General features: G+C 56.4%; 9 protein-coding genes across 9 annotated transcripts; 5 read left to right on the top strand and 4 right to left on the bottom strand.

Annotated features, from left to right (window-relative positions):
* Window positions 1–5: 5 nt before the first annotated feature.
* On the top strand, window positions 6–628 carry RHO25_012461 (uncharacterized protein; the record flags this gene model as incomplete). The annotated part of the gene is made up of 3 exons (XM_023603768.2): window positions 6–128; window positions 187–271; window positions 321–628. 3 exons carry the CDS (start codon window positions 6–8, stop codon window positions 626–628), a joined length of 516 nt encoding a protein of 171 aa, XP_023449915.2.
* Window positions 629–658: 30 nt separating this feature from the next.
* RHO25_012460 (uncharacterized protein) lies at window positions 659–1,762 on the bottom strand (the record flags this gene model as incomplete). The annotated part of the gene is made up of 1 exon (XM_023603767.2): window positions 659–1,762. One exon carries the CDS (start codon window positions 1,760–1,762, stop codon window positions 659–661), a length of 1,104 nt encoding a protein of 367 aa, XP_023449914.1.
* A 560-nt stretch (window positions 1,763–2,322) lies between these two features.
* On the top strand, window positions 2,323–2,727 carry RHO25_012459 (uncharacterized protein; the record flags this gene model as incomplete). The annotated part of the gene is made up of 1 exon (XM_023603765.2): window positions 2,323–2,727. The coding sequence occupies one exon, from the start codon at window positions 2,323–2,325 to the stop codon at window positions 2,725–2,727; it is 405 nt and encodes a 134-aa protein (XP_023449912.2).
* Window positions 2,728–3,090: 363 nt separating this feature from the next.
* On the bottom strand, window positions 3,091–3,869 carry RHO25_012458 (uncharacterized protein; the record flags this gene model as incomplete). The annotated part of the gene is made up of 2 exons (XM_023603764.1): window positions 3,091–3,300; window positions 3,372–3,869. 2 exons carry the CDS (start codon window positions 3,867–3,869, stop codon window positions 3,091–3,093), a joined length of 708 nt encoding a protein of 235 aa, XP_023449911.1.
* Window positions 3,870–5,749: 1,880 nt separating this feature from the next.
* On the bottom strand, window positions 5,750–8,488 carry RHO25_012457 (uncharacterized protein; the record flags this gene model as incomplete). The annotated part of the gene is made up of 1 exon (XM_023603763.2): window positions 5,750–8,488. One exon carries the CDS (start codon window positions 8,486–8,488, stop codon window positions 5,750–5,752), a length of 2,739 nt encoding a protein of 912 aa, XP_023450278.1.
* A 621-nt stretch (window positions 8,489–9,109) lies between these two features.
* Window positions 9,110–10,510, top strand: RHO25_012456 (mitochondrial 37S ribosomal protein mS29; the record flags this gene model as incomplete). The annotated part of the gene is made up of 1 exon (XM_023603762.2): window positions 9,110–10,510. One exon carries the CDS (start codon window positions 9,110–9,112, stop codon window positions 10,508–10,510), a length of 1,401 nt encoding a protein of 466 aa, XP_023450279.2.
* A 582-nt stretch (window positions 10,511–11,092) lies between these two features.
* On the bottom strand, window positions 11,093–12,395 carry RHO25_012455 (uncharacterized protein; the record flags this gene model as incomplete). The annotated part of the gene is made up of 2 exons (XM_023603761.2): window positions 11,093–11,151; window positions 11,222–12,395. The coding sequence occupies 2 exons, from the start codon at window positions 12,393–12,395 to the stop codon at window positions 11,093–11,095; spliced, it is 1,233 nt and encodes a 410-aa protein (XP_023450274.1).
* A 267-nt stretch (window positions 12,396–12,662) lies between these two features.
* Window positions 12,663–14,200, top strand: RHO25_012454 (uncharacterized protein; the record flags this gene model as incomplete). Its single annotated transcript, XM_023603760.2, has 2 exons — window positions 12,663–12,860; window positions 12,917–14,200. 2 exons carry the CDS (start codon window positions 12,663–12,665, stop codon window positions 14,198–14,200), a joined length of 1,482 nt encoding a protein of 493 aa, XP_023450275.1.
* A 282-nt stretch (window positions 14,201–14,482) lies between these two features.
* Window positions 14,483–17,112, top strand: RHO25_012453 (uncharacterized protein; the record flags this gene model as incomplete). The annotated part of the gene is made up of 2 exons (XM_023603759.1): window positions 14,483–15,372; window positions 15,438–17,112. The coding sequence occupies 2 exons, from the start codon at window positions 14,483–14,485 to the stop codon at window positions 17,110–17,112; spliced, it is 2,565 nt and encodes an 854-aa protein (XP_023450276.1).
* Between the last annotated feature and the right edge of the window lie 2,363 nt (window positions 17,113–19,475).

The raw sequence follows: 19,475 nt of genomic DNA, 5'->3' as shown, positions 1-19,475 counted from the left end.
CAGCCATGAATGTGCTCTACAGCAAGAATGAGGTCGACAGATTCGGCGGAGCCAGTGAGAGATCAACAATTTTGCCCAACGGCACTTATTATGGCTCCAATACCATATACCACAACCTCCATTGCTTGGTAAGCGGGCAAAAAGACGGTTTGCAAAGGCCGTGAGTGCTGACTGTCGAAATCGCAGCATTACATCTACAAGTCTTTGTGGAAAGACCGGTACTTTCCGGAGCTGACAGCTGACGAGGAAAATCGATTGCAAATGCACAGCAGTAGGTCGAGTGTCCTGGACTTGGAAATGCTCGTGCTAACGCCACTTAGTGCACTGCTTGTCCTATCTCAAACAGACGATGGAGTGTCAGCCTGACCTAACGCCGATGATCATGTATTGGCCGAAGACAGCTTCGATGCCGACCGCACAACTGGATTATCCGCATCAGTGTGTGAATTGGGATAAGATGAACAGCTGGTGGCGATCTCGATCGTTCGAGCCTTTTGCGGAAGGACTGTTGACACATCCAGAGTTCGGCACGCCGTATGGGCAGCAGACAGGTCCGCAAGTGGGCGTTGTGCGGCTCGGAGGGGAAGAGACGGTGCATAAGCATAAGCCTGGCGATGGATTGGCCTGATTTCGCGTTCGCCAAAGCGGAAGAAGACTTTCATTGCACTCTCTTCACCTCGAGCTCTTCTTGAGCGCCTTCTGCGACTTTCACAAACTCGTGCGCTTTCTTGCTCCACTTCGTGCTCTCGTAAGGTGCTGTGAAAATGCTGATGCGCGCGATTGGCGATTCAGATGTGTCATCTTCCACGTGATACCAAGTCCAGCGTCCGAATGACCAGTTCAAGATGTATCGTGATCTGCCATTGGCTCCAGGGTTGATTTCTCTGCCATCTCCGTTCTTGGGTGATGAGCTGCTGTACACCACGCCTTTGATGCGATAAACCTCGTCTTTCGGTGCCGCCTTGAGCAATGCCTCCAGCTTCTGCAGATCGACTACTGCATCAGCGGCGGGTGATTTCAAGGTGACGCTCAGGCATTCGACTTCACTGGTGTGCTTTTCCCCGTCCTCGTGATCGTGGTCGTGGTCATGATGCTCCCCTGCGTCCAGCCAATTCCGAGCCAGCTTCTGGTCAAAGCCAAATAGAAGATCCTTCTCCACCCATCCTTTGTCACTCTTGACTTGAGGCGTATCAACATCGAGATCACCAAGCTTGTCCAAGAAGAGGTCGTAATCTCGCTCTGACAAGCCCTCCCATTTGTTAATCACGATGAGATCAGTCTGTTTCGCCTGGAGCTTCGCAGTGAATGACTTCGAAGCGTACCCGCCCCAGTTCTCGGCATCAATGACAGAGATAATGCCATCAAGTTCGTACCTGCCTGTCACATCGGACAAGCGTTTGATCTCCAAGACCAGCTTCAGCGGCTCAGCAGATCCTGAAGTTTCGATGATGATTCTATCGGGATTATTCTTGGAGTCCAGTTCTTCCAGTGCGGACCCTATCTGGCCAACATTTACGCAGCAAATGCATTCGCCCAGGAGTTCTTGCGTTGCAGCCATTTCGGCCGATTGCGCGAGTTGAGAGTCCACTGCGACATCTCCGATTTCGTTCTTGATGAGTGCGAGCTTGTAGCCTGAGTTCTGCTTTCGTAGTTGCGGTATCAGGTTGAGGATCAGAGTTGTTTTGCCGCAGCCCGTGAAGCCTGTCAAGATGGTGATTGGGATGCGGGCTTTTGAGCCTTTCTCCTCTGTAGGGTTGACCATTATGGTGTTTCCAGCTTGTTGGTCTATCTCACAGGATCTTGTGCCTTGGCTCTATTTCTGGTCGATCGGATTCACAGCGAACACAAATTGCATACTGGTCCAGCCTGACCTCACCGTCATCGGCCATGTGCTTGGCGGTTCCGCTTGGCTCGTGCGCTGCAGCGCTGGGATGACCTCACTCCTATGCCCATCCAATCCCACTTCCGTTCATGCTGTTCTGGGGTTGTGTATTCATTGGGTCTGATAGCGCCTACGACGTGCTGGCGCTCAGCCGATAGACGATTCTGTCTCACGATGGGTTTCATCGGTCCAGGTGCGCCCACGTCATGTGCGCCAAGTGGTGGGCTGTGCTGTGCAAGCGACCACACGATCAGCCTGTTTGCTGCAGGTGCACAGTACCATAGAGCTTGCGCATTGGGCACCGCGATATAACATCCCACTTCTGCCGTGCAGCTTCACCTGTTCCCTCTCTCTCCACACCTTTGCAATCAAGCTTCTGAACACGACCACCAAGAATCACCAAGCTACGACAGACAGCTCACTCCAATCAACCACCCACCATGGACTTCCTCAAGAACGCGGCAGGCTCCCTCGGCGGCGGAAACAACAACAACAACAACAACCAGCAGCAGGGTCAGCAGGGTCAGCAAGGTGGAAACCCAGAGCAACAGCAGCAAGGCAGCAGCAGCGGAGGCGGCGGCTTCCTCGACGGCATCATGAACAAGGCCCACGGCGCAGCTGGCGGAGGTCCAGAGAGCGAGAAGAACGAGGACTACCTGGACAAGGGCATCGACTACGTCCAAGAGAAGTTCATGGGTCAAGGCGCGCAGAACAACGAGAGCGCCGTCGAGCAGGCCAAGGACGAGCAGATCTCCGACTTCATTCGCGGCCAGTACAAGAGTACGACGGGCAAGGATATGCCGATTAAGGATAAGCCTACTGCTCTCGATAGGAATGTCGATTAGATGGGGGTCACCATCAGGCATTCTGAGTGCATGAGAGCCTCTGGGCTGGCTGGCTTGCCGTTGGGCATAAATGTGCAGCAGAGAGTCCTCTACGAAACACGACCGCTCGCCCCTGCAGAGTGGATGTCACGACAGAGACGACAGTGCAAAAGAAAAGCTATGAGCACCCTACGTATTGAGGACAGTCATACGTAGATGAGAAATGAACATGGTGCGATCAATTGATGATACCATTTTCCATTGCTTGCTGCAGTACCAGTCGTCCGCGAACACAAGTGGCTGCGCGTTCTAACAAACCCTGTGACAATTTGTTCGACATGCTGACGAGCGCACAGTCCGAGCCACTGCAAGTTTCCTTGTCCCTCAATCCGTGCCCAAGGCCACGAGAAGATCGTCTGTGACATGGCTGTGTGCTCTCGGAATTTCACATTTTTGGCCTTCCTCCTCGCCAGCCTGCGCTCTCTGCGTGTCGTGGAATGGCGGATTTTCATCGTGGGGAGCTAGCGGAGCGCGGTCGTCTGGCTCGAATCTGGAGATGAGGGCTGAGGACTGGCCATTGTCTGAGAAAGCGACCTGAGTTGAGCCAATGGGTCAGCAGATCCGTTGGATTGAAAACGCTTTCGTGGCGGAGAGAGATGACTTACGCCACGAAGTGCGATCAGCTTGGCCTTTGCGTGCTCCAGCCTCTCTGTTTTGGCGCGAAGCTCCATCGCTTTGTGGTGCGCTGCCAACACGCGCTCTGTGATTCCGAGTGGCCGCGATTTTTGCTGAGGGCGAGCTGTGTTGGCTGAGACTCTTGCGTTCAATTCAGAGCGACCGCGACTCGCGACAGCGGCCTTTCGGCCATTCTTCTTGCGGCGTTTCGGTGCTGGTACAGCCGACTCGTCGTCCGAATCGATCTGGATTGCGTCCTCTCGGCTCGCGCCAGCTGCAAGGTTGATCACGGGCGGTGCGAGTTGAACGGTTCTGCGGCGGCCATGCTGCTCACGAGTCGAGGCTTCCGCCTTGATGGCCCAGAAGATGTCGTTGAAGGCCGCTTCGTCGACTTGGGCTGGCGAACGCGCTGCCAGGATTGGTCGCAGTACTGTGAGTGGAAACGCGATATTGACGCGCATGCTCAGATCCGCGGGCTCATCTTCCATGTTGGCTTGTTGGGGTGGTGGGGGGAGGTGGTCAGCGAAGTTTTGTTTATGTGCAAGTGAAGCTGTGGCGGTACTTGCCCGCCAAGAAATGTTCATGCACGGTATCACTAGCGCGTCATTGCTTTCTCTGGGGGGCAAGTGAGGGCAGGAGCGACGGATGAACTGAAGACGGAACTGAAGACATTATTCTGTTCTCCATTTTCGAGAAATCCACCGTCGTCTCACCATCTGTCCCTCTGGCCCCTCAACTATCTTCCACGCCGCAGAAGAGCACACTGTCTTGATGGGCACTTTCCATGTGAACAACACTCACCTCTGATATCAAATCTCTCTTCGCAAGATCCTGAGCTTTCCCGAAATCACAAGCTACCCAAGCTGTCAAACCTCAACCTCCTCAAATTCTCCCAGCCTGGTGCTGCTCGAGATGCCTATGCCTGCCCTATGTTGGCCAGCTAACATACTCCGACCCCCTTCTGGAACCAATCCAGTTGACAAGGAAAGACGAAAGAAACGCTGCAAACCATTCAATCTCAAAACCGGTCAAACACACTGAGACCTCGTGCTGCTCGAGGAATTGCCCTTCTTTAGGGCTACCATCGTAATAGTCATCATAGCAACGGTACAGCCTCAGTACATTCACACCCTTTCCAAGGCCTGTTGTGTCCTTGTATAAGGACAGGACGATCATCTGGCCGGAGACAAACAGAAGATTCGAGGGCAATCCGACGCGACTTTCCGAGGGTCACCATGCCCCGGCAGGAGGACTTAACGACTACGTAGCTTGTGGATAATGGGCTGAGACGATTTCCCGATGCTCTCCACCATCGCTGAGAGCTCGCATCGCCTCCTCAGCCGTCTGCTCACCACTCGTGGCTGCATCACAGCCCTACTTGAATTTCACTGGGAAGACGTGGCAGTGGACTTTTGGTGGGCGTGGCATGCAGTGGCACTTACGAATCCGCCGCCTGCCAACAAAGACACTAACATCTGGAGTCGACGACTATTGACACATGTCGTCGGAGTACAACAGAAGACACCCGAGCAGTCTGTCATCTCCTGTTAATCGCTTGTTAAAGGCCTTCGGCCATCTATCCTCACGGACTATCAAGGCAATTGCGCAGATAAGCTTAGAGCAGGGCATAATACATATTGAGGCTTCATGTCCTCGCTCCTCATAATTTCATATTCTCGAACACAATGCTGACCATAACAGGGGCTCCGCGGCATCAAGCCCATTATCAACAAGCTACGTGTTTCTGTTTTAGAGCATTTGACCGTTTACATCTTCACCCCCCCTCAATCTCTCTGAAGGTGTCAATTCTTCAGGATCTCAAACTGCCCAAAGGCCTCAGGAGCTTGAATTTCTCGATATCAAAAGCTTTCGACACCATCAAATTCTCAGACTTTCTCAAGGTGTTTGGGGCGTCGTGTTGCTCGAAAAACTTGTTTCCGAGCCAAATCGGCTTCAGGTCTACTACTATATTAGTCGTTATAGTAAAGATGCAGCCGTCGGTGGACCGGTCGCTTTCCGAGTCTCGTTACGACCCGTTAGCAGGACTGGACGAAGGTTCACCGAAGGCGAAAAGGGAAGTCGGAAATTGGAGGGCGTTTCGATGTCGAGAGCAGGTTATATGCCAGAAGGGCGAGGGCTCGGTAATGTCTCTGAAGCAGGACTGGACGAAGCTGGACTTGGAGGGCGACGATGCGAGATGAGGGCGTCTACGAGGCTTAATTTTGTGGAAGTGAGGGTATGTGCTTGTATTGCAAGCCATATTCCGTCCGGCTCATAATTTTAAATTCGATTTGAGCTGCGTGGATGACGATGAACGGGCCGCAGAATCAAAAGACAAGAATTGTTTGATATTACTGCTCATCTAATATTACTCTCGCTGGTCCTCCTCCTCCTCCTCATCCTCATCGTCGTTCTCGGCAATCCTTGCTTCCCCGTTTACTTCAATATCAACCCCGTGACTCTGCAGGAGCGCCGCGATACCCCCTTCACCCTCGTCTTCTTCTTCACCGTCCGAAGCCTGTCCTCCGAGCCCGTCGTCTGAATCCGCGAAATCCTGATCCCAACTATCTTCACTATTCCTAGTCGGCTCGAAGCCTTCGCTCAACTGTGGGGAAGGCGCGGTGTTGCGAGGTGTTGGGGGTGGCAGTGCGAGAGTAGGTGATCTGAGCTGTGAATCTAGCTGTAGGGACCGGGGTGGACGGGGAGTGCTTGTGTATAAGTCTTCGTCATCGCCGAAGAGATCATCATCTGCGCCTAGGGGCAGGTCGTTGGCCCAGGAGTCGGATCCTGCATGCGGAGGACTTGCATTTCGTGGCGATGGTGTGTGCGGGGTGGCTTCTAGGTTTGAGAGGAGAACATCGGATAGCTGAGCGGATGGCGTTGTTGTTGGCTGTGCTGGAGTGTGATGTGTTGATGATCCATCATGTGCTACACCACTACCGTTTGAGGGTGTTCGGTTGGATGCATCAGTATCAACGGCAGCGGCAGAACCGCCGGAAACTGGCTCGCGTTTTGGAGCAGTGTCATTGTCGTGCCCATCCTTGCGGGGTGTGTCGCCACGGGAAGAAGAGCTCTGTTTGTTGTTATCCGGAGTATTCGAGGATAGTCGGGAACTGTCCCTACCGTGACCTGCTGCACTACGCACTTCGTCTGGAGCCACATGCGGTGAGCGAACATTAGTGTCAGTGGCTGCTGCTGTGTCGCGGTCTGATGTTGTCCGGGTATCAACCTCCACGGGCTGATCAACTTCCTGCCCTGTTCGAGCTTGAGGGCTCGAACTGCTCGGATTGCCCGAGGTCTGTACCGAACCATCCTCCTTCCGCCGTTTGGGACTCTCTGATCCGATCCCGCCTTCGTGGTGTCGCTTTCGTGGAGTCGACTGACGCTCTTGCCCACTGCCCGATGACCCCGGATGCGTGGATGGTCCAGCCTCGGCCACAGATGCTCGCGGTTCGGGGCTGGTCTCTAGCAGAGACAAGGCAATGCTAAACTCTTCCATTACCTCCTCGGCAGTGCGTTCGACCAGTGAAGATTGAAATCCCGGATTCGAGTCCTCGATCTTTGCGAGCATTTCGTCAACGCTTGGTAAGTCCCCGTTTATGTTGTAAAGATCGCCTTCGATTCTCCGTCGTGCAATGTAGTGCCGCAAATGGTCTTCTGTCAGGAAGGGCTCAGTCCGGTCAAATTGGCGCTCGCTAGGAATCGTTGCGTTCGCTTCCACAATACCAAAGCATTTCAGGAATGCTTCGATTGTCTCGCTGCTGCAATAGCCCTGCAGCGCCAGGTTGATCAGGTCCACGGCACGTGCGTTGAAATCGGCTTGTCTCGTAATGCCTGTGAATGTGGCAAGAGAGTCTTCCAAGCCTAATGCAATAGCCCACGCGTATATGATCACGTATAGGCCACACTCCCGGCCATTTGCCTGTCGAGCTGGCGGGTCCGACTGCGTCGCCCCTGGCGCCACAGCAAGTGCTGGGTCGTTTCGATACCAGCCAAGCGCAATGAGAGCTTGACGAAATTGGTCGGCCTTGGTGGTACTGTCCCTGCGATGCCAACTACCCCTGGCAGAATCGTAGCTTCGAATTTCGAAGGAGGAACCTCCGGTCCTTTTCAAGAAGTACAAAGAGTGATGTATCAGTCCGTTTGTGCCATCTGTGCGAACGAGAAAGCACTCATTGCCTGGATTCGTTGCCCTTTGGACTTGCAGATCTGGGGTCATCAGCCCTGCGCTGATTGCGATCGGGTCGAACAATGAAAATTGAAAAGGCATCGCCTCCGTGACCGCGGCAATGGCACGCCAGATCGTCGTGCCCAAGAGGCCTTCACCAGCCGTTGCGGGGTCCTCAAGAAGATTGGGTGCGTGTTCCACAGCTTGCTGTCTCCAATTTTCCAACAATGTGGCAAGCTTGGAGCAAAAGTTCTCGGCAGTGAGGTCCTGGGCGGCCTCCGAATCGGCAAGGTTGGCTCGTCCGGCTTGCTGTCTAGAAGGGCCTGGTGTAGGGCCTCTCGCTCCTGTGGGTGAGGAGGTATTGGGACCGGGCCTGGACGCTGGGGATGTGCGGGTGGGAGTGCTGTGGGCAGCATTTCCAGCTTCTGCTGATGCTCTTGAGATTGCTTCATCAGGTTGTTGTGAGGTGCCATTCCGTTCCACCGAGGCTGACGGTGCAGTGGCATTTGGACCGGAGGGAGTCGTCACTTGGTCGGTGGTTGATGTTGGGACATCGGGCGTGGCCGGGTTGTTCACGTATCCAGTAGGCAGTGGCGGTGAACTCGGCAGCGGCGGTGAACTGGGCAGGGGAGTTGAAGTCGGAACGGAGGGTCCTGGTGCAGCGGTGCCACCTCTGCCGCCTCGACCTCCTCTTGCTCCCCGACCTGCTCGTGCTCCACGGCCTCCCCTTGCCGCACGACCTCCCGTTCCCCTCCGCTTACCTCGGGCTCCGCGACCGCGATTCTGCGTAGTCGCCCGAGGCCGAGGGCTGCCGACTGCCGCAGCTTGGGCTCTACGACGAGCAGCACTGGCCGCTCTCTCGATGGCCACCGGGTCAACGCTGGTCGTGTACTCGAGGGGTGCTTTCTGCAGACGAGCACTTCTTCTGGTTCCAGACATTGGAAATAGTGTAGTTGGGCTGGTGTGCAGCCCTGAAATTGCGATGTGACTTGGGATGATACGCTTCGGAGAGCATCGTTGCGGCATCTCAGGGAGTATACCGTCTCCATTGTGTCTTTGTTCGCATTGTTTGCCGGAAGCGGACGATTGTCAGAGGAGACAGATCCGGCAGTCTCCATTCAGGGCCTTGCACGTGCCAATGCTACCATCGAGTCGCCGCGTGCATCCACGCTACCGTCTTCAGACGTGTCACGCAAACGGGTTGTCCAGAAATGACCTACCGTAATTGTGGAGGGATATCGTTTACCGGCCATGTCTGGTCAATTGTGGTGTCAATGCTCTGGAGCAGGTTCGCATCCAGCATACCGCGGGACCGCCATGACCATGGTCATTGAATGGGGAGTCTCTTGGTGAGCACTGCGCCAAGTCGACGAACATGGTCAAGGTGGAGTTGTCTCTGTCTAAGGTCGGGCGAAGTGAAGTGTAAAGTGCAGCAGCGGAATGCTTCCGTTTGCGGCACCTCCGAGTCGCCGCACGCATCGACTCCGTGCTGCTGCCACACATTCCACCCATCCACGTCCGCGTCGCGAGATCGCAATCGGCAGCAGCATGCCCGCCTCCATGCCATCGTCGCTGTGTCTCCGCTGCCTGCGGCGCTCTCTGCACGCCGTCGAGACGCCAACCCCCGGCCGCACCGCCTTCTCGACCTCTTCCTCCCTCGCCGCGAACCCGCCGAAGAAGAAGGCTGTCGTCGCGAGGCCAACAGCACGACCGGGCAAGACATTGCGCCTGAACAAGAACAAGCGAGCGGCGACGGCGCGTCCTCCGGCGGTCGGTGAGAGGAAGGCACTGCGGAAGCGAGTCGTCCTCAGCAATTCGAACGCATTGGAAGTGCCGGGCTTGCCCGACTTGAGCCCAGGCACTGCGAAGATCGCGCAGCTGCGAGAGCTTCGGGGCAGCGTGGTCGGTCTGCAGACCGAGACTGTGGACAAGATCCGCGCTCTAGAGGCCTTCAAAACCACGCAAGGATGGAGCCTGTTTCGTCGACCCGCAACGCTCGTCAGGAAGGAGACGGTAGAGCTTGCCGGCGATCTGGAATGGATTGTGGAGGCAGCGCAAGAGGGAAGGACGGTACGCAAGGTCCTTTACGGCGCGCGAGGGAGCGGGAAGAGTGTATTGCAGCTGCAGGCCATGGCTATGGCCTCCCTTCACAAATGGATCGTCATCCACGTACCCGACGCCAAAGATCTCACCAATGCTTTCACCGCATATGAGCCCATCGAGACGGAACAAGGCACCATGTACATGCAGCCGACATATACCGCGAAGCTGCTGGACAATGTTATCAAGGCCAATGGCGCTCTGCTATCTACGCTTCAGGTGAAGCAACAACACGATATTGGCGTCCCCATACCGCCTAATGCATCTCTCGACCGCCTCGCTGCGATTGGTGTTCAAGACCATGATCTTGCCTGGCCAGTGTGGAAAGCCCTTTGGTCCGAACTGTCCCTCCGCGATGCTGGTCGGCCAAGCATAATGTACTCCCTCGACGCCTTTGACCATGTGATGCGCGATTCTGCATACCTGGATGCCGAGACACGACCGATTCACGCCCACGAACTCACTCTGGTCAAGCACTTCGTTGATGCCCTGTCCGGACGAACCCCGCTGCCGAATGGCGGTATGGTGCTAGCCGCCGTCTCTCAGTCGAATCGAGCTGCCACGCATACTCTGGACGAGTGTCTGGAGCGGAATGATGCGATTCAAGATGGTCGAAAGGTGAAGGATTGGGATCCGTATGTTGCGCATGATCAATGGGTGCAGGAGGTGATGGAGACAGTGGGCGTGAGGAAACTTGAGGGCTTGACAAAGGCTGAGGCGAGGGGGATTATGGAGTATTATGCTCGGAGTGGGATGTTGCGAGCCAACGTGACTGACAGCCTTGTGTCGGAAACATGGACGTTGGCAGGAGGTGGGATTATTGGACAATTGGAGCACGGGAGTGTACGAGCGAGAATATGAGGACTTTCGCTCACGTCAACACACGAGTTTTCTTGTACAACAATGAAAGGAGCTGCCTACAGCTTCATAAGCTCACGTACGTACGAAGATGTGGCATTAGCGCCTCATTCCGTTCGCAGATCGTTGCAGGATGCGTTCACTGTGTTGTGTTAGTGCTCGCCATCGACGTCCCGTGCATGGGTCTAGTCTTCATTGTATAAGACATGAACGAATGGTGGCAGTATGACAACTGGACTGCAGCTCCATCTTCCACTACGACCGACCAGGACCGTTCTGCTTGGCCAGGCACTCGCGACTCCTGACCCTGTATCTACTTGTTCCCCCTCACAGTCAACTCGCACTTCGTCGCAAGGCTCTAAAGGAACACAACCACGCCTCCCAGACACGTCTGAGAAATGAGCAATTTCAGCCAACAAGTCTGTGGCCAGCCCGTGCTACGCAAAGGTTGAATTGAACCAGTTTTCCTCGATTACATAGTCAACTCGATAAACAACTTCCAGTCCCACAATCAGTTCCTAGGTATATACCTGTTGCAACGCCGTGGCAGACAGTACAATTCTGCGAGCATGATGATCTCCCTCTTCAGTCTTCAAACTTGATTCCCTTAGGTGCCAGGTCGATGGCGCCGCCTCGGTAGGAACCTGTATTGGTCATGGGTTAGTGTTTGTGGGATGACGGGAGGGAGATGTGTGCTTTGCTCGCTGCGCTTACCTCGCTTTTTCTTGTTCTTCTCTTTCGTAAAACCTTTGCCTTTTGTCACCACCAAATCTTGATACGCCTTGTCTGCGTAGTCGTACGAGACGTATTTATTGCTGAATCGTGGGTCGACTTTTTGGTCTGCTGGGATTCGGGAGAAGGGAATTTGAGATTTCTTGGAGGCGGCTGCGGATTCTCTTCGTGTGGCTGGGGCGAAGTTGCTTTGCTTGAGGCGGTCTGGGTGCATTCCGCTCATTTCAGGCTCGTCTTCTTGTTCGGGCTTTGGGGCGGGGGAGTCGCCTTGGAGTGTGGAAGAGGATTGGGAGCCGTTGTCCTTGATTTCTGGTTTGGGTACGGCAAGGGTGGAGGCTTTAGCCTTCTTTTCCTTCTTCGTTTTGGGTTTGGGAGCTGGCGCGGAGGAATCTGAGTCGGAGGAGCTCGAGTCGCTGCTACTACTGCTGCTGCTCGAGGAGTCGCTGTCGCTGCTGTCGCTCGAGGAGTCACTGTCACTGCTGTCACTCGCAGCACTGTCAGAGTCCGAGTCGGAAGAGGAGCTAGAGTCACTGCTTTCGCCGCCGCTGGAGGAGCTTGAAGAATCCGAATCGCTGGCTCCGGCTTTCACGTCTTCCGTCTTCGCTTTCTTCGATGGTCGTGAGGCTTCATTGTCGGAATCGCTACTGCTGCTGCTGTCGCTATCACTGTTCATGGAGGTATCGGAGCTCGAATCAACCGACGAAGGCGGCGTCACAGCTCGCTTGCGCTTCGTGCCCGTTGTCTTCACTGCGCTGCCCGATGAGCTGTCGCTACTCGAATCGCTTGCTTCGTCTGACTCGTCGTCTGATGTCTCTTCTGCCTCCACGTCCACCAAGTGGCCTTCAGCCTCGTCTCGTTCCGAGTCTTCTTCACTATCGCTGCTCTCGCTGTCGGCGTCGCTATCACTGTCCGAGCTCGGCAGCTTCGTGACAGTAGAAGCATCTAGGCTGTACAATGCCAAGAGTTGTGAACTGCCTTCGGTGGCATTTGGTTTGGCGAGACCATTCTTGACCGCTTCCTTCTCGAGTGAAGCCACGGTCTTGGTGTATCCCAGATCTTGCAACAGGCCGGCAATCTGGCTCAACACTTGGTGCGTACGGGGCGCGGGGCTATCGTGCGGCCAGAAGGCGGCCGGAATCACACTTTCCATAGCCATGTCGAAGGCGGTCTGCGTGCAGTGGTGGTAAAAATGGGCAGACGATTCACAATGGCGAGTTTTGCTCCACGATGCTCCCGACCAAAAAATATCGATGCGGCTCTGCGGAACATCTCGGGCTGGCGGGCTAGGGTCTTCCCCAGCTTCGGAGCTGTTGCATCACTCCGCCGTGTCTCGAAAACAGACGCTGTTCCTGCACGAGCTCTCCTCAACCATTCGTCCCCACAGCCACCCCTCGCCGACGCCTACCAGCGCGCTCGCGACACGATGGCCGCCTCGCAGCAGCAGATCATGGTTGCCGAAACCATTCGGGCCATGAAGTTGGCCATGAAGCGACGCGCCAGCGACAGCGAAAGCGACGGAGACATTCGACAGCACACGAACCGGGGCAACAAACTGCGACGAGGCGCGAAAAATGTGCAGAAAGACCGCCTCGATGACACCGGCGGCTTGTCATATCGCAAGGTCAGTGCTGCACCCACGTTGCACGATCCCAATGCGTTGTCCTGACTGCGACGTAGAAAGTGAACCACGCTGGCTATTTGCGACACACGATTGCTGCGAATCCTGCCTACCTCGACGAAGATGGTGACCCATACTCCCCCACATCGTCGGATCACGAAAACGAGCGCTATGGGGAATTGGCTGACGACAACCCATTTGGCGAAGTGCAGCTGGAGTCGCTGCTGCGTCCATTGACGTCTGCGGCCGAGCTGGCAGACCATCCTAGTCTGAGCATCCCATATAAGAGCAAGGGATTGACGCATATGGCTGAAGAAGCGTGTGCGATGCTCAGGCGAGAAAGAGCGAGGTTGTGGAAAGCTAAAAGACTGCTTCAGCGCTTCCGGGGCGATGCGGATTGGGTTCCCTCGCAGACATTTGAGGCCGAGAGTGACAACGCGCTCCTCACGGGAGAAGAGGTGGTGCCGGATATGCTGGCGGACCATCACATGTTCACACTGGAGCCAGCGACTGCAGCCCAAGCTGTTGACCAGCTGGATCCTGTGAAGCCTTTTGTTCGTGCCAATGGCGACACTGAAAATGCGAGCGAGACAATGGAGGGCGTGGTCACGCATGATATGGCGGCAGACACGACCGAAGCCGCCAGCGCAGATGCGCACCGCGAAGTCTCCGACCAAGTACCATCGCAGGTCGCCAATGGTGACATCGCCATGAATTCGGACGTACTGCCAGCAGAGATCCACGATCAGGCGGAGAGCATACCCAATCCCACGATTGCCAACATTGCCGATGGCGAGGCAGCGTCCGAAACAGCTTCACAATCGAACGGCACCGAACGGCACGCCATGACGACCCGTGCTCGAGCACGCTCGCCTGCGGGCCGAAGTGACCGCACTTCATCCCCCTCGCCCAGCGAATCCGCCTCGGTGCCTGCAATTCACCCATGGTTTGTTGCGCCTGCATCATCGCTGCCTGATCGTGATCTCGGTCTTCCTGCGCAGGAAGCGGAAGAGACTAGAAAATTGTTGTTGCTGTACGTGCAGAAGCAAGAGCAGGTGGTGCGGTCGCTGGATACCTTGCATGCAGGATTGCAAAGGGCAGACAGACTGCGATCGTACGTGTACAGGTGCTGCAAAGCCGAAGGCCATGTGATCCACGACGGCAAGGGCAATGCAGTGACGGAGATGAGTGATGGCGAGGATTGGTATGACGTGACAGACTGGGGTTTGCAGTCTTGGGAGTTGAAGGATGGGAAGCTGGAGAAGGGCAAGGATGAAGTCGAAGATGTGGAAGAGGAAAGAGGCCGACGACCTGGACGAGGGAGGAGAGTGAATAGGATATGACATCTTGACGACGCATTGGCGAATAGAGTCCTGAGGACAATTCATGCACAGAGTACAGTAGAGCAATGTCGGTCGCTCACGTACCTTCGCGCCTCGCTGCGGAAAGCACTCACCACACCATCTGCAGGTCCACAGCTGCGCCTTCCCCGCAGCAGAGCACTGCTCAGCCTTGCGACGCGGGAGCGTCTGCGTCTGCGCATCTCGCTGTCACAAGCATGTCCTGATATATTTTCTGCCTGTCCAACAGGAGCACCTGATCTCCCTGGTTCATCAATCTCAAGTATGCGACTCTTGAACGTCCGGACACGCGGTTTCGAGCAGTTCTACGCCGATGCTCCAGCATACGCGATCGCGTCGCACAGATGGGCAGCAGCAGCCGAGACGTCCTATCAAGATGTGCAGAAGCACCGGAACACAGAGAAGGCAGGCTACAAGAAGGTGGAAGGGTTCGTGCAGTATGTGAAGAAACATGTCCCAGACGTGGAGTGGCTGTGGATCGACACATGCTGCATCGACCAGAAGTACAGCGCCGAGCTATCGGAAGCAGTGAATTCCATGTTCAAGTGGTATCAGAAGGCCGTGGTCTGCCTTGCATACCTTGTCGACGTGAGCGATAGCGAGGATGAGGAAGAGTTCCGGCGCAGCGAGTGGTTCAGACGCGGCTGGACCTTGCAAGAGCTGATCGCGTCGCGGACTGTCATTTTCTTGACGTCGGATTGGCAAGTCATTGGGCATAAGGGGTGGGACATGGGTGATGCAAAATCATCACGACCTATGGGCCGCTGTCTGACTCAGAGCGTGTCACAAATCACAGGTGTTCCGGACGGCGTGCTGGACGACTCTCGCCGACTGGAGGCGTTCAGCAAAGAAGAAAAGCTCCGATGGGTACAGGGCCGAAACACGACTCGCGAAGAGGACATGGCATATTGCCTGTTCGGTATCCTGGATGCTCCCATTGGCGCGAACTATGGTGAGGGAGCAGAGCGAGCACGACGGCGTCTGTTGAAAGAGATCGGACTTATGGACGCAGATGCGGCGCGACCAAAGCCGTCCATGAACGTGCCCTTCCGTCGTGAGCCTGGATTCATCCCCCGCCCAACGTTGGCCGCTCAGGTGGAGGCAAGGCTGGCGCCAGCAGCCCGAGTTGCATTAGTGGGCCTGGGTGGAGTTGGGTATGAGAGACGTCCAGGACATGGTCGCTGCGCCAAGCGTTCCCAGTGTGCTGATGTTGTGGCAGGAAATCACAGCTCGCGATCGAGCACTGTTACCGCGTGCACACGCTGCGCCCGGACACCTGGGTGTTCTGGTTGCATGCGAGCAACGCAGTGCGCTTCGAGCAGAGCGCGCGCGACACGGCCGATTTACTTCAGCTATTCGGGCGCGAAGATCCCAATGCTGACGTTCTCCAACTACTTCGGAACTGGCTTCGCGATGCGAGCAAAGGAAGCTGGCTTATGGTACTCGACAATGCCGACGATGCCTCTTTTCTCCTCGAGCCGCCCACGGCCGTCGCTGAGACACGGCGTACGCAACAACGCATCGACTTCGTCCCTTCTTGCGAGCACGGCTCCGTGCTCATCACATCTAGAAGCAAGAGCGAGGCGCTGAAGTTGGTGTACGAAGATGATGTAGTTCATGTTATGCCAATGAACGAGGAGGAAGCACGATCCTTGCTCGTAAGCAAAGTCAAAGGAGAGAGCGCGGACGACGGGATACTTGTTCGAGCACTTGACTATATGCCGCTCGCCATCGCCCAAGCGGCGGCATATATACGAGAGCGAGGCCCGCGCTGCTCCGTGCAGCAGTATCTCAAGGAGCTGGAGCAGAACCGCACATCGAGAACGAGCCTCTTACGGCGACACGTCCCGCTTCCTAGCCGAGATACAGAGGCGAGCAATGCGGTTATGCTCACATGGCAGATCTCGTTTGAGCACATCCACAAGACGCAGGAGTCTGCTGCAGAGTTGTTGTCGATCATGAGTTTCTGCGACCGACTTGCCATCCAAGAGAACCTGATTCGTGCAGATGGCGGGGACACGGATCCTCCAGGTCATTCTTCCACTTTCGAGGACGACATTGTTACACTCCGAAACTTCTCACTAGTGTCTGAAACTCCGGACCCCCGGGAATGGGAAATGCATCGGCTCGTCCAGGACGCGACACAAGTCTGGTTAGAAGAGCTCGGACGATGCGAAGAAGCCTTTGGTCGTTTCATTGATCGTCTGTGCGAGGTGTTCCCAGACGGCGATTTTGAGAACTGGGCTCTATGTCGTACGCTGTTCCCACATGCAACACGCGCGGCAGAGCGTAAACCAGTGGGCAGAGATGCGCAGCTACAGTGGTCGACCCTACTATACAGGAGTAGCTCGTATGCTAGTGAGCAGGGAGATTTTGCTGGGGCACTTAGCATGGCGACTCAATCTATGGCAACTAGATCCGAGCAGCTTGGCGACAAACACAGAGGGACTCTACGGAGCAAGGTGATGGTCGCAAACACGTATCGAAATCAAGGACGGTGGACGGAGGCGGAGGAGCTTGAGGTAGAGGTAATGGAGACGAGCAAGACGATGCTCGGAGCGGTTCATCCCGATACTCTCACGAGCATGGGGAATCTCGCCTCGACGTACTGCAATCAAGGTCGATGGGCGGAGGCGGAGGAGCTTGAGGTGCATGTGCTGGAGTCGAGGAAGACGACGTTCGGGGCGGATCATCCCGTTACACTTACGAGCATGGCGGGCCTCGCAGCGACATATTGCAAGCAAGGACGATGGACGGAGGCCGAGGCCCTCCAAAGTCTAGCAGCAGAAGGCTATAAGACTAAGTACGGCCTGCAGCATCCCGACACTGTCCTAGTTTTATCGAATCTTGCTTACGTACAGAACTTGATGTCCCGACAACATATTAGCAACTAAGCAACAGCTACGACGAACATGTAACTCGGCTTGAGGCGGCCGTGTGCGGTGGGGGGTGGAGGTATATGAGTTGGGAAACATGGAGATCTAGCACGAACGACCACAGATACGTGAAAGCTAGGCATCCCGTCCGCTCTGCCATATATAAGCACGTAATCGCTGGATTAGTACTACGGTGGGTGACCACGTGGGAATCCCCAGTGTTGTTCGTTTTGCTTTTTGCCCGGGAGGGGCGCTGGACGGCGGAGTCCCCTCGTACGCGGCGGAATCCCTCCTTTTTGCACGCCGGGAGACGTCCTCCGGCCATTTTTATGTACCAGCGCGCGTTCCACGGCCGTGGGATCAGAAAACGGTAGGGTCGCCCCCGGGAGTGTTGGGTCCAGTGTTGGGTCCTGACCCAACAGCCCGTGGAGTGGCGACAGCGGGGTGGGGCGGGGTCCGATCGACACCGAAGTTGGACGTCTGATAGAGCGCGGCGAGGCGGTTCCAACGCTGTCGAAACTACGAAAATCCGTCGACGGATGAGCGAGAGATGCTCGATTTTCCGAAAAACGGCAGGGTCGCCCCCGGGAGTGTTGGGTCAGCTGTTGGGTCCCGGAATCCAGTATGGAGCCGGGCGTGGAAAGGGGTCCGATCGACCCCAAACTTGGGCGTCTGATAGAACGCGACCAGGCGGCTCCAGCAACGTCGAAATGGTGGAAATCGACCTCGCCGTCGCCGAGCTACACGCGAAAGAGCGAAAAACGGCAGGGTCGCCCCGGGGGTGTTGGGTCAGGGTGTTGGGTGCTCTCCCGGGCCCTATTCGAGCCCGATCGACACGAAACTCACAGGCTGCACTGAACGGCACGCGTTCTGTCGGACCTCCAAGTTTGACGTCGATCGGAGGTCATCTCAGGGGTGTTGGGTGACGGCGGCCCGCAGTGACCCAACGGCTGAAAACTGTTGGGTCAGGGTGTTGGGTGCTCTCCCGGGCTCAATTCGAGCCCGATCGCCGCGAAACTTGTAGGCGGCACTCGAGGGCACGCGTGCTGTCCGGCCCCCAAGTTTGGCGTCAATCGGAGGGGGTGTTGGGTGGGCGTTGGGTCACCCAACGGGGTGTTGGGTGGGGTGTTGGGTCAGGAAACGGTAGGGTCCCCCCCGGGTGTTGGGTCACCCAACGGGGTGTTGGGTCGCTTAGTCAGCTGTTGGGTCAGCTGTTGGGTGGGCGGGAAACCACCTCCCCCTCCCCCCTCCCCTCTCTCTCTCCCTCCCTCCTTCTTCCCTTCCCCTCCCCTCCCCCCTCCCCCCCTCTCTCGCGCGCGCGGCGGCCGCTTCGCGGCCGAAAAAAATTTTTGGGGTGTTGGGTGGGCAGATTTGCCGTTGGGTCATCAAAATGGGGTGTTGGGTGGGGTGTTGGGTCAGGAAACGGTAGGGTCGCCCCCGGGTGTTGGGTCACCCAACGGCTTAGTCAGCTGTTGGGTCAGGGTGTTGGGTCGGCTGTTGGGTCGGCTGTTGGGTGGGTGGGGTGTTGGGTCGGGAAACGGTAGGGTCCCCCCCGGGAGCTGGACTTGGCCGAGTTCCAAGGCCGTTGGGTCAGAAAACGGTAGGGTCGCCCCCGGGTGTTGGGTCACCCAACACCCCGTTGGGTGCCTATACGCTCCGGACCGGCCTCCTTCGACCTCGCACGGGTTCTTAGGGTTCCTCCACGGGCCTGGAGGGTTGCCACGAGCCCTATCGAGGTCGTATCCGGGCAGGCGAGGTCGGTGGAGGGCGAGATGGCCTCCGAGTGCCGCTCCGGCGACGGTACGGCCCCAAACCGAGCTCCCTCTCCCCGTTCCAGAGGGTCCCAGGACTCTTTTAGTCGGGAGGCGTGGAAGCCGGCGTCTCACGCGTCATCGGGGCGATTGGGGACCGCGGAGTCACTTTGAGCCAGGAAGGAGGGTAGGTCGTGCATCAGAGGTGAGGTCACTTTATTATTCCGTGCACCGAAAAACACATATGGGGTCGGCGACGACGAGGTGGGGGTCCGCCGGCGACGGCGAGGTCGGGAACATTAGTTTTCGAGTCCGGAGAGGCCGCCTACCGAGTTTGGGGCCGATTGGAGGAGTTTGGGGGGGGGCGGCGGCGAGGTAGGGTGGCGACAGCGAGGTCAGAAGGTGTCCGGCGGGCTTTTAGGTGGGCGGCGAGGTGATTTTCGCTAAGTCCCTCGATCGCGCGCTTTTTGGCACCTCTCGCGAGGTGCAACCTCGCCACTTTTCAGCGTTTCCCATACAAAAGTGGCCGGCTGCGGACCCTACTTTGGGCCACTACCCGCCGTACGCAGAATTCGTAGCCTGGCATGTTCGGAGGATATATAAGAAGGAAGAAGTCAAAGACATCTCTAA

Source organism: Cercospora beticola, chromosome 9 (assembly GCF_033473495.1).
Source record: "Cercospora beticola chromosome 9, complete sequence".
NCBI lineage: Eukaryota > Fungi > Ascomycota > Dothideomycetes > Mycosphaerellales > Mycosphaerellaceae > Cercospora > Cercospora beticola.
Note: the sequence above shows the minus strand (reverse complement) of the source record. Positions and strands in the feature narration are given on the sequence as shown.